This window comes from Fringilla coelebs (assembly GCF_963513975.1).
Source record: "Fringilla coelebs genome assembly, chromosome: 18".
NCBI classification, from domain to species: domain Eukaryota; kingdom Metazoa; phylum Chordata; class Aves; order Passeriformes; family Fringillidae; genus Fringilla; species Fringilla coelebs.
This window is the reverse complement of record NC_140044.1, coordinates 4,701,379-4,718,216: the sequence shown is the minus strand read 5'-3', so window position 1 is coordinate 4,718,216 and position 16,838 is coordinate 4,701,379. Positions and strand designations below refer to the sequence as shown.

Below are 16,838 nucleotides of genomic sequence, written 5' to 3'. Positions count from 1 at the left end.
TTCAGGAGGGGCCACTGTGTATGGCAAAATTACAGCTTATCAGCCACGAAGGAGAGGTAAGGATCCCAGACTGCTCTGCTTCCCTGTGCCATCGCCACCTCCTCCCCATCCCAGGCAGCCTTCTGCATCATCCTTTCCAGAAGACGCTTCCATATGGCTTTACCCATTAGTCCTGCTCTCCCAGGTGAAAGGCTGATTTGAGTTTGCAGCCCCCTTTGTTTACCAAAGCTGCAGCAAGGTGGGCCCAGCCCTGGGACTGCACACTGAGGACTGACACCAGCCAGGCTGGTGGGAGATAAAGCTGTGGTACAGTTCCATGCAACATTTCCAGCACACGACGAAATCACCCCGGTGCCCCAGGCAAAGCTGAGCTGACTTTCCACAAAAGCAGAATGGGACAAGAGCTGGGAAGTGGATCCAGTCTTTGGCAGCTGGATGTGGTTTATTTTTTACCAGATGCCCTGATGTGGCAGTCCTGCCTTTCCCATGTGTTTCTCCCCAACCAGGCTGCTGGCTTCACACGTGGTGTGGGGCTTGGAAGTGCTGTGGAATCACACATCTTACACAGGCATTGCACTCTGGTGCAGTGTCCTCTCATCAAACCGTGAGCTGCTGGAGAAGAGCCACCAAAAGATGTCTGAACAAGCCTAGAAATCTGGACAGCAATATTTCTGGGAAACAATCTGAGCAAGACTACATGGGAACACACCTGAGGCCATGGTGTGTTGGCTGATTTTACCCCTTTGGGTGCCACAGCCACGTTGTCCTGCTGAAACTCTTCCTCCAGACCACACATCCGCAGCACGAGGCTGTCAACACTAACTACCTGATTTATCAGTGTGTGAAGCTCTCTCCTCTGTCTTGAGTTGGCACAGGTTCTCCCTTTGATGTGATATTCAAGGTTTGAAATGCGAAAATACAATTTTTCTGCCGCTTTTTTTTTTTTTTTTTTGAGAGGAAAAATGGCTTATTTTTTATGTCCAGTCATATTACACAGCAGAAGAACAAGAAGAGCAAGAGCTGTGGTCATGCCTTAGGATCCCACCAAAGGCCAGGAAGTATTTAACCTGTTGTATCCAAACAGCAGAGCTCATTTGCCTTAAAAAGTGCTTCACTTCTTGTGCAGAAGCAACGTGATTTTTTTAGTGCTGAAGGCAAGCAGTCAAACTGGTGCACAAACAACAGGACAGCAGCATCCATGGGAGGCTTCAGGAGTGCTGAGCCATGTCTGAATGGAAAGGGCTTCACATGGCAAAGAACAAGCAGCCTGGAAAGAAGTTGGAAGATGTGGCTTGCAAAAGGGGAACCCTTTTCCAAGTATGGGATTTTCAGCCTGGTTTCTTCCACTCTGCCTCCAGAAGCCATCTCAGTTGGAGCTGTGTATTGCCTCAAAGGGGTCTGAAACTTCAACCTGTCAATAAATCTACCCCAGTGCCAGTTCAGAGGAATCTCTTCACTCCTTGAATCCTCACCTCTGCTTCCCATCTGGAAAAGTGAGGTCCCAACCTCAGCTGATGCCAGGCATGTCACAGAGCCACCACACATGGGCAGGGGTTATTAACCATCCCAGCAGCAGCACAAGCCCTTGCTTTAGCTTCCAGCCCTGTGTGTTGTGCCTTGATGTCCATGTACCACGCCAGGACAGTCAGTGTGCCACATCCTCCACTTCCTTCTTCATCTCATCTGCTCTCTGTGCAGCCATTCCTGGTGAATCCCTCTCACCTGTGCTCTTCAAAGGCTCCTGACCTGCTGGGCAGGCACACAGTCTGCTTCTGGCTGCTGTACTGTGATGGCATCCGTTAATGAAGAGGTTTTGGGACTGTCAGATGAGCCAAGGGGCCGTTCAGCAGCAGCAGGATCAGCCCTTGCACCCATTCTGTTCTGTCAGTTTAAAATAACACCTGAATCTTGAGTGCAGAGTCTGTGGTTGGCAGGAAGAAAGGCAGGAGCACACCTTGGGGGCCTGAAAGTTTTCCAGAAGACAGGTATCTTGCCTGTGGAGCCAGGGTCAGAATTTCCCTGAGGAAAAAATGTATCTGGGCAATTCTTTTTGTCTGTCTCACAATTAACTCTTCACAGATGAGTTCTTTCCTTTTCTAGCTGGCAAAACGCTCCTTGGCTTGCAACACTCTGTGCTTTGCAGTCTGGGGATGCAGAGCACACTGTGGGAGCTCTGGAATTGCATTAAGGATTGCAGTGATTTATATTTATTTCTCCCATCAGGCTGTTGAGCAGATTGAGAGTGGATGTCTCTGTTCCAGGACAGTGTGGGATTGTGGTGCACCGACAGAGTGGGAGCCTGTCACTGCCCACTGCACCACAGAGCTGCTTCCCTGAGCATAGCCTCCCATGTCCAGCCCCAGGTTTTCCATTCCAGTCCCTTCACAGCCTCTCATCCCTCCCGTTCCAGGTACAGAGCAGACCAAGCAGATTGTCTTTGCTCCCAGCACGGAGCCAGCCTTTGTCACCGTGCCCCAGAACAGCTTCGGGGAGCCCTTCGTGCTCAACCCCAACACCTGGTCTCTGGTTGTTGAAGCACAGGGGGTGCTGCTGGTAAGGCCCTGTGCTCCACCCTCCATGGGGGCTGCAGCAGCTCCCTGGGGACACATGTGCCAAGGGTAACACCTCTCCCATCTCTCCTCCCAGGACTATCTGGTTTTGCTGCCCAGCTCATACTACGAAGCACCAATCCTGCAGCTGAAGGTCACAGAGCCTTGTGTCTACCAGCCAGCACCTGAACAAGCCACCCAGAAGTAAGGATCTGCACATCTCTGTGCTGCGTGGGGCTTGCTCAGCTCCTCTTGGCCTGGGGTTGAGGAATAGACACAGTCCATACTCAGTGATGCAGTAAAACTGCTCGTAGAGCACTTGGCTGTGGCCGGTAAAGCTTGTGGAACCTGCAGCAGCCCAGAAAGCCAGCCCACAGATCTCCTCATCCATGGCACAGCCAGTCTGTTTTCTCAGGGACCCTGGAGGGCCAGCTCACCCCGTGACACCACAGCCCACCTCTCTGCTGGGCTGGGTTCCCCGTGCCCGGCGGTGTGTCTCCTCAAAAACAGCTGCCATGAGCAGCTTTTGCTGGACTATTTAAAATGAACAGTCTGTAGTGTTTGGAGCATCTCAGTGCTCCTGCTTGCCCAGAACCTCTCTGTCCATGTGGGCAAGAAGGCTGGCTGGGCTCTGGACGCTGGTTGTCCCATCCACCGTAGCAGTGGTCCCCAGGGTGAAGCCCATTGCCAGGGGAGAAGTTTGTTGTTGTTACTGCTCTCCCTGGTCCTGTGATGCCCCATCCCTTGCTCCCCACTGCCCAGAGCTGCTCCTTGGCCCTCCTGACAGACCAAAGCCTGTTGCAAACTTGGCTGGGCCCAGGCTGTGTGGGTGCTCTCGACTTTTATAACCATGCTGTAACTTCTGTACTTCACCATTATTTTCTGTGTGTTTCCAGCTGCCTCTTGTACAAGTACCTGCCTGTGGAGGGCTTCCCTGCCGTGCCAGGGGTGGATGCAGTGTGCAGGCTGGACAACAGGCTGCCCAGGCTGTGTCCCACGGAGCAGCTCACCCCCTCCCACCCCCGCATGGCCACCTGCAGTGGCACTGATGTGAGTGCCACTTCTGTTTTGTCCCTCTCCTGCCCACCCTGCCCCCCCTGTCTGGGGCTTTACCTACACCTTTTTTAAGTATCCATGCCACGTCTCTCATATCTTCCCCATCAAAGTTGTGTCTTCCTCCTTGATTTTTTCCCCTGCTTTTTCAGCATGTGAGGTTAGTTTTGGCATGTTTTGGTCCTTTGCACTGCGCCTCATTTCCCCCCAGACCATTTTCTTGTAGTCACTAAATCTCCCAATTTCCTGGGTTTTTGGGGCTTTTTTCCATGGCATTTCATCTGATCACATCTTTACCTACACCAGAAAGGCTTTGCAGCCGTGCAGCTGTGTGCTTGTGTGCCCTGTTGGAGGCACCCAAGCCCAGAGTCTCACCCGTGCAGGTTTGCGAGGATTTGATGGGATTTGGTGCGCTGTCCCCTGAGCTGCAGAGGAGCCTGGTTTGTAGCACCCTGCACACACTCCCTCAGTCACCCCTCTGTGCTGCAGGTGGAAGTGCAGCTCTCCCTGTCCGTGGCCCAGCCTGGGAAGTACGTGCTGCTGGTGGAATATGCCAACACCAACGCCCTGCAGAGCGTGGGCATCGCCGTCAGCTCGCCGCGCTCGGCCGCGCAGCAGGGCACCTTCACCTTCTACCCCTGTGCCTACAGGTAAGGGCACCTCAGGGCAGGAAGGGTCCAGTTCTCTGCCATGGCAAGGACAGCTTCCCCTCCAGTTGAACTTTTTTTGGGTTTGTCACATAAACAAGGCAAGCTTCAGTGTTGTGCAGCTGAGCTCTGCGTGTCCAGACTCGTTCTAGCTGGACACAGATTTCAGTGGCTGGCCACCCCATCTGAGGGAAGTGTGTACCTGCCTCTGCCAGGAAATAATCTTGGGCATCTGTTTACAGCTGAATTGTTGGTAGGGACCTTGACTTAGGGAATGACCTCCAGGCAGGTTTATTGGAGACAGGTCAAACCCTGTCTGGCTTCAGATTGCAACCTTTGCAGTAGGAAACAAATGTTTGAGGCGTCCTTGGAAAACTTTGCTCTTGCAAGTAGCCAGAAAAAACAACAAAAGATTTCCAGGGACTTTGTGTAAATCCCCTCAGGACATAGAGCTGGCAGGACAAGAAATGGGTCATGACCCTGTGCAAGGCTGATTTCAAAATGTGTGTTTCTCTTACAGTTTCCTTTGTCGAGGGATTGCTGTAGATTCCCAGAGTCGAATGGCAACTTTTGAACTCACCTCAGAGACCACTGTTCGTTTCACCTCTGATCTGGCTGATTTCTTCCTGGTAAGGCTCCCTCTGAGGGCAGCTCTGTCAACAGGTCACAGGGAGGAAAGGCTGGACTGGGACCCAGCCTGTAGGAGGGTTTTCTAGTCCTGTTTGGACTGGATACGGGATGTTAGTCTGTGTCACGACCAGTCCAAGTGGAGAATGTGGTCAGTGGGGTGTTTTGTAGTAAATCAAGGGGCTGGGAGTGGGGAGGAGATGGGAAGAAGTAGCTGCTCTTGCAGAGGGAACTCTGTAACAGTGGGGCAGTTCCTTTTTTATCTCGAAGGCATTCCTAGTTTAGCCAAGGATAGAAGAATCCCATCCATCTGTGCAGCTTCTAAAGGCTTGCACCAAGGACTAAGGGGACTAAGCAGAGGTGTGACTGCCATGCATTAGCTGAAGTGCCTGCTGGCTGGTGAGCACAGGGCCAGCTGTGGCTCCAGAGGCTGTCACATAACCAGGTGTCTCTCTCCTGTGGCAGCACAAAGTGTACCTGATCCCTGCTGCACAGTTCACCATGGAGCTCATCGAGCCGAAGGTGCACTGCATCAGTGTCCATGGCACCTTCTCATCCAACAGGTGAGAGTCTCAGGTCCCCCTTAGCTTTAGCATCAATGGCACTATTTCCAAAAACATTTGCTTGTCCAGCTTCCCTCAGGCTCAGAGACTTTTTTCAGTTCTTGGTGAAGAAATGTCCAGCTGAGATGAAGCTCCTTGCTTGTGTCCTCTGAGCACAGACTGGGATCAGACTGGTGGTCCTGTACCTGAGCCCCACTCTGTCTCCTGGGACAGACACTCAAGTGTCGTCCCAAGCAGGCATTCCTGTGCTTGCTCACATACAGCAAGACCCTTGGTCTATCCACATTTTTGACACTGCTTCAGATAAATATTTGCAGAGGAGTTGGCCTGTGCCAGGCTCCTGTTCTTCCTGCAGAGCCCATGTCCCAGAGCCCCAGGGATGCTGACAGCTCTCCCTCAGCAGGGACACCTTGTAATCCTCCAGGAGTTACAGGGCACTCTTCCCTCCCCTCTTTCTTTCTGGAGATACTCACAGCCTGTTTACTCCTTGTTTTTCAGCAGCTCCTGTGTCCCCTCAAGGTTCCTGAAGCTTTCTCAGTCAATCATTTTGGAGGGGGCCCAGGCTCTGCCCATTGCCCCAGAGGTGCCCCTGGCTCAGGCTGTCCATGTGGCTCCATCTGGGGTGCCAGTGGAGCCTGCTCCTCGTCCTCCCACAGCCATGGACCCCACTGCAGAGCTCATCCTCCTGCAGTCCCCACAGGTAGGGGCACAGGCAAGGGTTGGGCTGGTTTGCTGGTGCTGTGACACTGGACCACTGGGGCCGGGAGAAATTTTCCTTACCTGTTGATTAATGCTTTACCAATTAGCATTTTCAGAATTTAATCTGAGCTTTCAACTTCTCCCTGAACCTGTAATTCCTGTGAACTCACCTGTCTTGGCTTTATCCAGCCTTATTTGGTTCTCTGGGATCCCAGGAAAAGCTTTTCAGGTGGCAGCTTTAGAGGGGAGAGCGTGTGGAGGCATGGGGGGCTTGGTTCACTGAATTCTCAACGCCTGGCAGCTGGGCAATAAGAGCACAAATCTGTGCAGTAACTCAGGAAGGTGCCAGCTGTGGGTTTTGTCTGTGTTCTCCCGTGCTGGGCAGGCTGCAGTGGTGTTCAGCAGCAGGATCCAGAGCCTGGGACGCTACGCCTTCATCCTGCACCTGTACCAGCCCAGCCACCCCAGCTTCCCCGTGGAGGTGCTCATCAATGGTGGGCGCATCTGGCAAGGTGAGAGCAGCAGCACCTGGGCAGCTGCTGCTGGCAGGAGCCTTGGAAGTTTTCCATGCCAGAGGCTGACTGTGGGTTCTTTAGGGACTGCAGAAATGAAGGAAGGCTGACTCACCCCTTCCACGGTGGGAGGATGGGATGGGGACTCCAGGGACAGGTGAGACCAGCACATTTGTTCTCTTTTCAGGTCAGACCAACGCCAGTTTCTGCCCACATGGCTACGGGTGTCGGAGCCTGGTGGTTTCTGAGGACCAGACCATCCTGGATGTTACTGACAATGACCTGACTGTGGTTGTTCGAGTGCCAGAGGGCAAGCAGCTGTGGCTGGTGAGCCTCTCTCCAGGAGCTCCCAGGGCATGCTGGGCAGGCTTCAGCAGAGGGCTTTGCATTGGATTTTTGTCACTGTGTGACCACCATCACTCATCTCTGAACTACCCTAGAACTTGCAGTCTCCAGCCTTAGTGATGTGGAATTGAGGGCAGTATTTACAGGGGCAGCTTCTGTATATGACAGTGTCCTTCCTTGTCTGGTTTTGATATCAAAACCAGGCAGAAAGTGAAGCTGTTACTTTGCATACATAGTTTGTGATAATCCAGAATAAGCCTTATTCCTGCTCTAGCAATATTTTAAACCTGCACAGTATTGTTTGTTCAGGCAGACCTCATCATGAGAGTAGGTAGCCCTTGTTATTCTCAGGCAGCAGGACTAGAAGGTTGAGCAAAATTTGGATAAATGGCTGAAAGGCAGAATTGGAACCCAGGTGCCTTCATGTGTAGAAATTTCAGATGATAGAGACTGCCTCCCTGCTGAGGCACAGGCAGTGCTGTGCTCTGGGGATATTCTGCCTGCTTTTAGTCCAGTGAATTTGTGCTGTTCCTCATGTGGAGCTTAAATGTTAATGGAGGTTAAATGGACCCCGAGGGACAGACCTCAGTAGAGAGCTGGCTCCTGGCCTTTGCAGTTCTTGGTGTGTTGTGTTCTGTCCCTGCAAGGCATGAAAGCTGAAAGGTGCATTTGCACTTTGGAGTCATTTTGGATGGTGCTTGTCTGTCTGAGGTGGCTCACCCAGCTCACCCTTGCTTTGCAGGATTACATCCTTGTGGTGCCTGAGGACAGCTACACCCCCCAGTACCTGCAGGAGGAACCCCTGGACAAGTCCTATGATTTCATCAGCAGCTGTGGCATCAACAGCTTCTACATCAAGTGAGATGCTTGGCTTTGGGTGCTCACGGGCTGCACACTCCTCAGGGAGCAGCACCCCTTCCCTTCTTGTGTGGCAGGCAGGGGCTGGTTGAAGTTTTCCCTCTGTTGACCAGACGTGGGTATTCAGGAGCTCTCAGTGTCACAGGGCTCTCCCTCCCACGAGCTCCCCATGGCTGCAGGAGATGCTGGACTGGGATGCTGGGGAGGCTGTGGGTCCCACTGAGTCCCCATGGCTGCAGGAGATGCTGGATTTGGGGTGCTGGGCAGGCTGTGGGTCCCACTCAGTCCCCGTGGCTGCAGGAGATGCTGGACTGGGGTGGTAGGCAGGCTGTGGGTCCCACGAGCTCCCCGTGGCTGCAGGAGGTGCTGGATTTGGGGTGCTGGGGAGGCTGTGGGTCCCACTGAGTCCCCGTGGCTGCAGGAGGTGCTGGATTTGGGGTGCTGGGGAGGCTGTGAGTCCCACTGAGTCCCCATGGCTGCAGGAGATGCTGGATTTGGGGTGCTGGGGAGGCTGTGGGTCCCGCTGAGTCCCCATGGCTGCAGGAGATGCTGGACTGGGGTGGTAGGCAGGCTGTGGGTCCCACTGAGTCCCCGTGGCTGCAGGAGATGCTGGATTTGGGGTGCTGGGGAGGCTGTGGGTCCCACTGAGTCCCCGTGGCTGCAGGATATGCTGGATTGGGGTGCTGGGGAGGCTGTGAGTCCCACTGAGTCCCCATGGCTGCAGGAGATGCTGGATTTGGGGTGCTGGGCAGGCTGTAGGGATGGGCTGCACTGACCCCTCCTGCCTCCCCCTGCAGCCCCAGCACGTCCTCGAGGTTCTGCCGTGACTCTGCCGTCTCCCTGTCCCTCTTCTACAACAACGGGGCGCAGCCGTGCGGCTGCCACGAGGCGGGGGCGCGGGGCAGCCAGTGCCAGCCCTTCGGGGGACAGTGTCCCTGCCGGCCCAACGTCATCGGCCGCCAGTGCTCCCGCTGTGCCACCGGCTACTGGGGCTTCCCCAACTGCAGGCGTGAGTTCCCCTGGCCGCCCCTCTGCCCTCCCAGCCCTGCTCTGTGCCCACTCCCCACACCTGCCCTGCTTTCCTGGGTCTGGCTCAAACCCAGCCTTGTTCTGTCCCTCGCAGCCTGTGACTGCGGGACGCGTCTGTGTGACGAGGTGACGGGGCAGTGCATCTGCCCTCCCCACACCCTGAAGCCCGAGTGTGTCGTGTGTGAGCCCCAGACCTTCGGCTGCCACCCCCTCATCGGCTGTGAGGACTGCAACTGCTCCCGGCCCGGCGTGCAGGAGCTGACAGAGCCAGGCTGCGACGTGGACAGCGGGCAGTGCAGGTGACAGAGCCCTGTGCTGGCACTGGGGACATCTGGCAGCGTGCCTGGGCTCCCTGCTGGTGATGGGATGAGGAGATGTGCAGGTGGGGGTGAGGAAAGCTCTGAAAGCTCTTGTGGCTCTTGTGTCCTCCCAGGTGCAAGCCCAACATCATCGGGCGCCAGTGTGACCTCTGTGCCCCTGGCTACTACCACTACCCTGACTGCAGGCGCTGTGACTGCCACCAGGCTGGCACCCAGGCCAGCGTGTGTGACCCGGTCACAGGGCAGTGTCACTGCAAGGTCAGTCCCCCAATGCCTCCAGGTGATGCCTTTCTCCTTGGCTTGACTCTCCAGCTCTGGCAGGGGTGGCAGAGGCTGTGTGTGCCCAGCCTGCCCTATGGGGTGGTGGGTTCAGGGCACCCTGAAAAGCTCTTATCTCCTCATCCTTCCTGCTCATGAAGTTTCACTTCTTGGGCTGTCTCTGGGGAGGATGGCCAGTCTGAGTCCAGCCCTGTGTCAGAGCTGGTTGCATAGGAAGCTGTCAGCCCTGTTGGCTCCTGGCTCCAAGGCAGCAGAGTAACTCAAAACAGCTTCTGAGCTGCCTGCTCCAGCCTCTTTGTAGAGCTCACAAGTGCTTTCTCTAGGTGAATTTAATGTTTGGTGAGTGCTGTTCAAGCAAACCTGTTTGGGGGACTGCTTTAACATCTCCCAGCACCACAGTAGTTTGCTTTGATCACTCAGCCAGCCATCCCTGTCCTCCACTGAGACCTTGTGAGAAACTGCTGACACTTGAGCTTTGCTTATCTTTCAGGAAAACGTGGAGGGCTTGAGGTGTGACCAGTGCCGCCTGGGGACATTTTCTTTGGATGCCACCAACCCCAAGGGCTGCACCAAGTGCTTCTGCTTCGGTGCCACCGATCGCTGCCGCAGCGCAGAGAAGCACCGAGCTGAGGTGAGAGGGGCTGGGGCCACCAGGTCAGGTGTGTCCCATCCAGCCGGCTCCCTGCTGCCCTTGGGTCTCTGTCCTGCACTAATCCTGCTGAAGATACCACGAGGAGGGTTATCCTTGACTCCCTGTGCCCATCTCCTGCTTTCAGCCCCTTTTCCTGGTCTCTGGGGTCTCATGTGCTGGGCGGGGGTGATGATCAGCTTTCCTGTGGCTTCATCAGGATGCATGCGAGGTGTGAGCCTGTTACTCCCCTTTCTGCTGCTCTGGGACCTATTCTTCTGGAGCATCAGCACACAGATACTTTCTGTAACTCCACCAGAAGACCCAGAGTTGCTCTTCCCCTCCAGTTTGTCGACATGAACGGGTGGCTCTTGCTGAGCAGCGACCGCCACGAGGTGCCAACAGCTCTGAGCCCACGGGAGCAGCTCATCACTGCTGACCTCAGAAACCTCCCAGATGCCTACCAGGAGCTCTACTGGGTTGCACCCAGCTCCTACCTTGGGGACCAGGTAAGAGAGTGGGGAGTGGTCAGCCGCCCTGACCTCCCCTGCAGGCTCTGCTCACACTCCGGTTGAACGTGGCCGTCTCTGATTGTCTCAGTGCTGGGGGTGACTGGTTTCTCTCTCCCTCAGGTCTCCTCCTACGGGGGGCACCTTCGCTACGAGCTGCACTCCAACCCTCGCAGGGGTGACGTGTTCGTTCCCATGGAGTCCCGGCCGGACGTGGTCCTCAAGGTGCAGCCCAAGAAATTCCCTGGTGTCCCCTGCTAATGCAGGAGCAGGGTGAGGTGATGACTGACACCTTCCTTGCTTTTCCCAGGGAAATCAGATGAGCATCATGTTTCTGGAAGGTGCCTACCCATCCCTAGGGGAGGCACATCAAGGCCAGCTGCAGCTGGTGGAGGTGAGTTTGCACACACGAGTGAAGTGCTCAGATAATGCAGGAAAGGACAAGACTGTCACAGTCATATTTTCTGAAAAATCCCTTTGCCCAGGATTTTCTCCTAGAAAGCTGAGAAGCCTCAGAGAAAAAAGAAAACAAATTCTTATCTCCTTTGCTTCTCCTGGTTGCACTCACAAGTGGAATGTTGTTTGGAGATTGTTTATCCAACAGGTGGTTGTTTCATTGGTTTCATGGGAATTGTTTTGACTTATTGGCCAATCAGTGTCGAGGCTCTGAAAAGAGTCAGGAGTTTTCATTATTATCTTTTTAGCCTTCTGTAAGTATCCTTTCTGTATGCTTTAGTATAGTTTAGTATAGCATTCTTTTATATAACATAGTATCATAAAATAATAAATTAGCCTTCTGAGAACATGGAGTCAGATTCATCATTCCTTCCCTCATCTGGGGAGCCCAGTAAATACAATACAAGACCTCATGCAGGTAGAGGAACAGGTGCTTGGAGAATTTTGGGTGCTGCAGGGCTCTTTCACCCATGCAAAGGGGAATGATTCCAGCAGCAGGGATGTGGAGGCTGGGCTGCATGTTCAGATGCTTGTGCTTCCTGCCAGTAACGCCAGTTTTCCTCCCACCAGGGTAACTTCAGGCACACAGAGACTCACAACCCTGTGTCCAGAGAGGAGCTGATGATGGTGCTGGCCAACCTGGAGCAGCTGCAGATCCGGGCACTCTTCTCCCAGCTCTCTTCCTCCGTGTCCCTGCGCCGGGTGGTGCTGGAGATGGCCACGGACACAGCCACGGGCATCCGTGCCAGCAACGTGGAGCTCTGCTTCTGCCCAGCCAACTACCAGGGGGACTCCTGCCAGGTGAGGGGGGACTGGACGTGCTGTTCCTGTCAGAGGGCTCAGATAATCATGGTTTGGATACCAGCTGCCTCCAAGCTGGCTCTTGAGGGCTTCAGTTGAAGTGACAGCTCAGCTTGTTCCAAAGGAAGGAACATTTCCCCATCACAACACCATTCACTTGTGAGATGTGCAAAAGTTTCATCTGCCTTCTTGGAAGGTACTTGATGGGGAAATCATTCAGGTACTACAGCACCTAGGAATGGGTCCTTCTCTTTGGCCAATTCTCTCCTGGTAAAAAGGAGCAGGAAAGAACTGCACTGAAACAATCTTCATCTTTGCTTATAATCTTTTCTCCATCAGTACAACCCAGTGGGAATTCTGTCATGGAAACTAATTTAGTTTCTTTGCTTTTCCCAAAAGTATCAGGCTGTTTTTCAGCCCCCTTCCTTTTTCTGTCTCCTCAGGAATGTGCTCCAGGTTACTACAGGGACACCAAGGGGCTCTTCCTGGGAAAATGCATCCCCTGCCATTGCAATGGCCACTCAGATCAGTGCCTGCCAGGCTCTGGGATATGCCTTGTAAGTAAGCAGTGGAGCAGTGTGATATTTTGGAGTTAGGAGCTCTGTAGCATGTGAGTCAAAAGCTCTTTACATACTAACTGGGCTGGCAGAACCATGCCTGAGTCAGAGCACTGGCTTCACTGTTTCAGTGGTGACCCTGCTCGGGGTCAGCTTAGGGTACAAGGCAGCTCTGGGAGAGAGGAAGGACTGAGGCATCCTGAAGGGGAGTTTTTAGTGCATCCACCATTTCTTGTTGTCAGTGCTGAGCCCAGGGTTTGCCTTTTCCCTGCAGAACTGCCAGCACAACACAGAAGGAGACCACTGTGAGCGATGCAAGGATGGCTACATGGGCAGCCCCTCTGCCCAGGAACCCCTGCAGTGTGTTGGGTGCCCATGCCCTCTTTCAGTTGCCTCCAACAAGTAAGCACCCCAGGATGGGATTGCCTGTTTGGCCTCACTGTTAAACCACTGGAGCCACTCTGTGCCCCACCAGGGCAGCTGTCCCAATGCCAGCCTTGTCCTTCTCCTGAAACCACGTTCATGGCCTCTTACCCGAGGCCCCAGCAGCCCACAATGAGTGACCAGCTCCCATGGCACCACAGCAGGAGTAACTGCACCTCCCTGTGTCCCCATTCTCATTTCAGTTTTGCTGTTGGCTGTGTCCACAAGGGATCCAACATGCAGTGCCTCTGCAAGCCAGGCTACGCTGGACCAAACTGTGAGCGGTAAGGGGGTGGCACCCGTGTTTGGGGGGGCCTCAGACACTAACCCCGTGCAGCCACTGCTGTGGCAGAGAAGTTTTCTCCTTAAGGACTGCAGCAGAAACAGCTGCTTTGTTCTGGCAGCATTTCCTTCAGTCCTGTAAACGCCCAGTTGCTGAAATTCTGTTCCTGTGGGTGTATGACTTAGGTGTGCTTTGCCTTGACTTGCAGCCTGTGATAAAGGCACCTTTCTGAGGTTATCTTGAGGCAGAACACAGAGTGCTTTGAGATCCCTGAGGGTTGCAGTAGTTACAAGTGTTGGATGCTCACACCGCCCTGTTGTGCAACTCCGGCGCAGGCTGCAGGATCCTCACCCCGTTGTGACTTGTGTTTCTCCAGGTGTGCCCCGGGATACTTCGGCAACCCCTTGGTGATCGGCAGCTCGTGCCAGCCCTGCGACTGCAGCGGGAACACGGACCCCAACATGCTGTTCAGCAGCTGTGACCCCCTGACGGGCGCCTGCTCGGGCTGCATGCACCACACGGCCGGCGCGCGCTGCGAGCTCTGCGCGCCCGGCTACCACGGGGACGCCGTGCTGGCCAAGAACTGCACCCGTGAGTGGGGCAGGGGAGGGGGCCCATTGCCAGCTCTGCTCATCACCCCTCTGAGGAGCAGCAGCCCAAATGCAGCTTGCAGGAGGGGTCGCGTGTCGCTGATGTATTTTATGAAAATCCTTTCGGTAGGATTTTTCTCCTGAGAGGCTGAGAAGCCTCAGAAAATAAATGTAAACAAATAGCTATCTGCTGGCTGTGGAATGTGGTCTGGAGATGGTTTACCAACAGGTGCATCTTTGATTGGTCTCATGGGGACTGTTTTTAATTAATGGCCAATCACAGCCAGCTGTGTCAGACTCTCTGAGTCTGTCACGAGATTTTATTATCATTCCTTTCTAGCTTTCTGATGTCTCCTTTCTCTTTCTTTAGTATAATTTTAATACATCATTTTCTATTAATATAATATATATCATAAAATAATAAATCAGCCTTCTGAAACATAGGGTCAAAATTTTCATCTCTTCCTTCATCCTGGGGACCCTCAAACACTACCACAGTCATGGGCATAAGTAGTTGTGAGAAGCAAATCCAAGAGGAGAGAGGCTCTGTCTTAACTTTGATAGATAAGGGGGAAATAACAGCTTTCTGTTAGCTGTAAGTGTTCTGAGTGGCTGACAGGCTCTTCAGTTTAATACTGGATGTATTTTTCCCTGGCAGAGTGCAACTGTTCACCTTGTGGGACTGACTCCTGCCATCCACAAACTGGCCAGTGTTTCTGCAAGACTGGAGTGACAGGCCAGCACTGTGACCGCTGCGAGGTGAGGGTCACCTGGGCCCTGGGATGGTCCTGTCCTGCCATGGGGATGGGGGGCAGCCCTGGTTTGTCATCCCCCAGGCCTGCTGCTGATGGCTGGATTTGCATTAGCTGCCATAAGTGACAAAAGCCCTTTAAAGATCTGGCAGCAAGCAGTGCAGGCAGCATTCCAGTAAAGTGGCATCCTTTGTGAAACTGCAGCAAACCCCATGTTCCTGAGTGCATCCACCTTGGGCAAGGGCAGGTTCACAGGGCAGTGCTGTGGTCTGTCTGTGTTTTCCCTGCAGCTCCTCACCTTAACCATGCTGCTCTGAGTTTTGTGGTGCTGGAAACACACCTGCAAGGGAAAGCTGGGGTCCCCCATCCCTGACCCAGGACAGGGGCACACTTGCTGACCAGGGCATCCATGTCCTGCTTTTCCCTAGGAGGGGTACTACGGCTTTGAGGGGTGCTCGGGCTGCCGGAGGTGTGACTGCGACGTGGGCGCCGTGGGGAGCAGCTGTCACCTGCAGAGTGGCCAGTGCAGCTGCCTGCCCGGGGTCAGCGGCTCCCGCTGCCACCAGTGTGCCCCGGGCTACTGGGGCTTCGGCCAGGGCGGCTGCACAAGTGAGTGTGTGTGTGCAGGAATGCATTTTGTGTTAACGGACTGACAAAAGTATCTGTTGTTTCTTTAAAAAGGAAAGAAGCTTTGAAGTTTTTCTTCTCATTTAAGTGAAAAAAGGCATCTCGTAGGCCTAAAAGACTTCACTTTAAACTTAAGGATGGCTAATTAGACAAAAGTCTTCCTTGGGCAATTTGCTGAAAAAGAAGAGAACAAAAAAACTAATTGCTTCTGTGAGGTGTTTGTTTTACTAGGAGCAAGAACTTCTTGCACCTGAATCGGTTTTCCTCTGTAAGGAGTTTGTTATTTTGCCTTTTATTAGACCTTTTTGTTTCCAACACTGTAACAAAAGCCATTCTGCTAATTTTATGCCTCCAAAGGTAGCTGAGCTACCTTAAGTGAAAAATAGATCTCCAAAAACTTATAAGACCTAGTTCAAAGAAGCTTCTATTACTAGTGTGGGGCTGTGCTGCTGGTCCAGTTGTTGGAGGGAGAAAACAGCTGGCAGCTCTCTGAGGGCCTGTGCACATCCCTGCACAGGGAGCCCCCAGCAGGCGTGTGGATGGGCACAGCTGGAGTAAAACCTCTCCTTCCCCTCTCTCCAGAGGGGTAAAAGCCCAAAATGATTCTGTGTTTCTGGACCCTGCAGAGTGTGAGTGCAGAGGGGGCTCCTGTGACCCTCGCACCGGGGAGTGCACGTGCCCCAGCGGGCTCACGGGGAAGCAGTGCGACGTCTGCCTGCGCCAGCACGAGATCCTGGTGGCCAACGGCCCCGACAGCATCAAGTGTGAAGGTCTGTGTGCCCTGTCCTGGGGAAGGAGGGGAGGGGAGCCCTGGGGAGGGCTGTGCTGACTGCTGTGTCCTTGCAGTGTGTGACAGCTGTGTCCTGCTCCTGCTGGAGGACCTGCAGAGCATCGAGATGTCCTTCCCGTCCATCCGCGGCCAGCTGGTCACCCTCAACGCCAGCTCCATCGCCTGGGCTCGCCTCCACGGCCTCAACAGCACCATTCTGGCCGTTGCTGTATGTGGAGGGCTTCACATCACCTTCTGCCCATGTTTCCTGGCCTGTTGGCCTGATTTAGCCTCTTTTTTTTCCCTAGAGCCAGCTCCGTGAGTACCACAGAGCCATGAGCGGGGTCAGGCAAAGGGCTGATGAGCTGGAGGATGAGAACATGGATCTCACACAGGACCTGAACGCTCTGCAGCACAAAGTAGGGCATTTCTCCATCTTTCTTTGCCATACCACAGGTCTCCCTTTTACCAAAATGAGGGCTTTGAGGGCTGTGAGGAGCCTGGTTCAGGCAGGTTGGGTCTCCTGCTCGACCAGAACTAATTTGCAGTGTTGAGTGCTCAAGCTGGATTTCCTGCTTTCCTTCCATGGAGAGCTCTGAAACATTTCATGATGCTGATATTTTTTCTTGATTTACTGCTTGCTTTTGAGGTGGCTTCAACTTTAAGCAGTAAAAATAAATTCAATCAAATACCATTTATAGAAGGGACATACAAGTAAGGTAACAAAACATCTGGGTCTATCGTGGATGCAGTCTATATCCAGTCTAAAACCTAGCAGTCCCATCTTCAGAGAATGGATAAACTGAGCAAGATTTGATTTCATTTGATTTGATTTATAAACTGCCTGTCCCTAATCTGAGGGAGAGGGGAAAATCTCCACTTGCTGACATATCTTCCTAGACAGCTGGAAAGACAAACTGCCCTGTGTGTGCCAGACAGCCAGACTGCAGCCCCCTGTCTCT

The 16,838-nt window shown here is 53.7% G+C and overlaps 1 protein-coding gene across 1 annotated transcript in view; it reads left to right on the top strand.

The window, feature by feature from the left end:
* Positions 1 to 16,838, top strand: part of LAMA5 (laminin subunit alpha 5) — an 85,843-nt gene that overhangs the window by 56,876 nt on the left and 12,129 nt on the right. Inside the window, exons 24-50 of the mRNA XM_084218044.1 lie at positions 2,411 to 2,553; positions 2,647 to 2,753; positions 3,446 to 3,599; positions 4,092 to 4,252; positions 4,770 to 4,878; positions 5,342 to 5,439; positions 5,938 to 6,139; positions 6,524 to 6,650; positions 6,838 to 6,977; positions 7,738 to 7,853; positions 8,651 to 8,862; positions 8,977 to 9,181; positions 9,316 to 9,460; positions 9,972 to 10,112; positions 10,457 to 10,618; positions 10,742 to 10,843; positions 10,929 to 11,012; positions 11,645 to 11,875; positions 12,319 to 12,432; positions 12,707 to 12,834; positions 13,059 to 13,139; positions 13,515 to 13,729; positions 14,387 to 14,487; positions 14,909 to 15,089; positions 15,734 to 15,877; positions 15,954 to 16,105; positions 16,185 to 16,295. Coding sequence (XP_084074170.1) covers positions 2,411 to 2,553; positions 2,647 to 2,753; positions 3,446 to 3,599; positions 4,092 to 4,252; positions 4,770 to 4,878; positions 5,342 to 5,439; positions 5,938 to 6,139; positions 6,524 to 6,650; positions 6,838 to 6,977; positions 7,738 to 7,853; positions 8,651 to 8,862; positions 8,977 to 9,181; positions 9,316 to 9,460; positions 9,972 to 10,112; positions 10,457 to 10,618; positions 10,742 to 10,843; positions 10,929 to 11,012; positions 11,645 to 11,875; positions 12,319 to 12,432; positions 12,707 to 12,834; positions 13,059 to 13,139; positions 13,515 to 13,729; positions 14,387 to 14,487; positions 14,909 to 15,089; positions 15,734 to 15,877; positions 15,954 to 16,105; positions 16,185 to 16,295 — 3,866 coding nt within the window. The remainder of the gene's footprint in view (positions 1 to 2,410; positions 2,554 to 2,646; positions 2,754 to 3,445; positions 3,600 to 4,091; positions 4,253 to 4,769; positions 4,879 to 5,341; positions 5,440 to 5,937; positions 6,140 to 6,523; positions 6,651 to 6,837; positions 6,978 to 7,737; positions 7,854 to 8,650; positions 8,863 to 8,976; positions 9,182 to 9,315; positions 9,461 to 9,971; positions 10,113 to 10,456; positions 10,619 to 10,741; positions 10,844 to 10,928; positions 11,013 to 11,644; positions 11,876 to 12,318; positions 12,433 to 12,706; positions 12,835 to 13,058; positions 13,140 to 13,514; positions 13,730 to 14,386; positions 14,488 to 14,908; positions 15,090 to 15,733; positions 15,878 to 15,953; positions 16,106 to 16,184; positions 16,296 to 16,838) is intronic.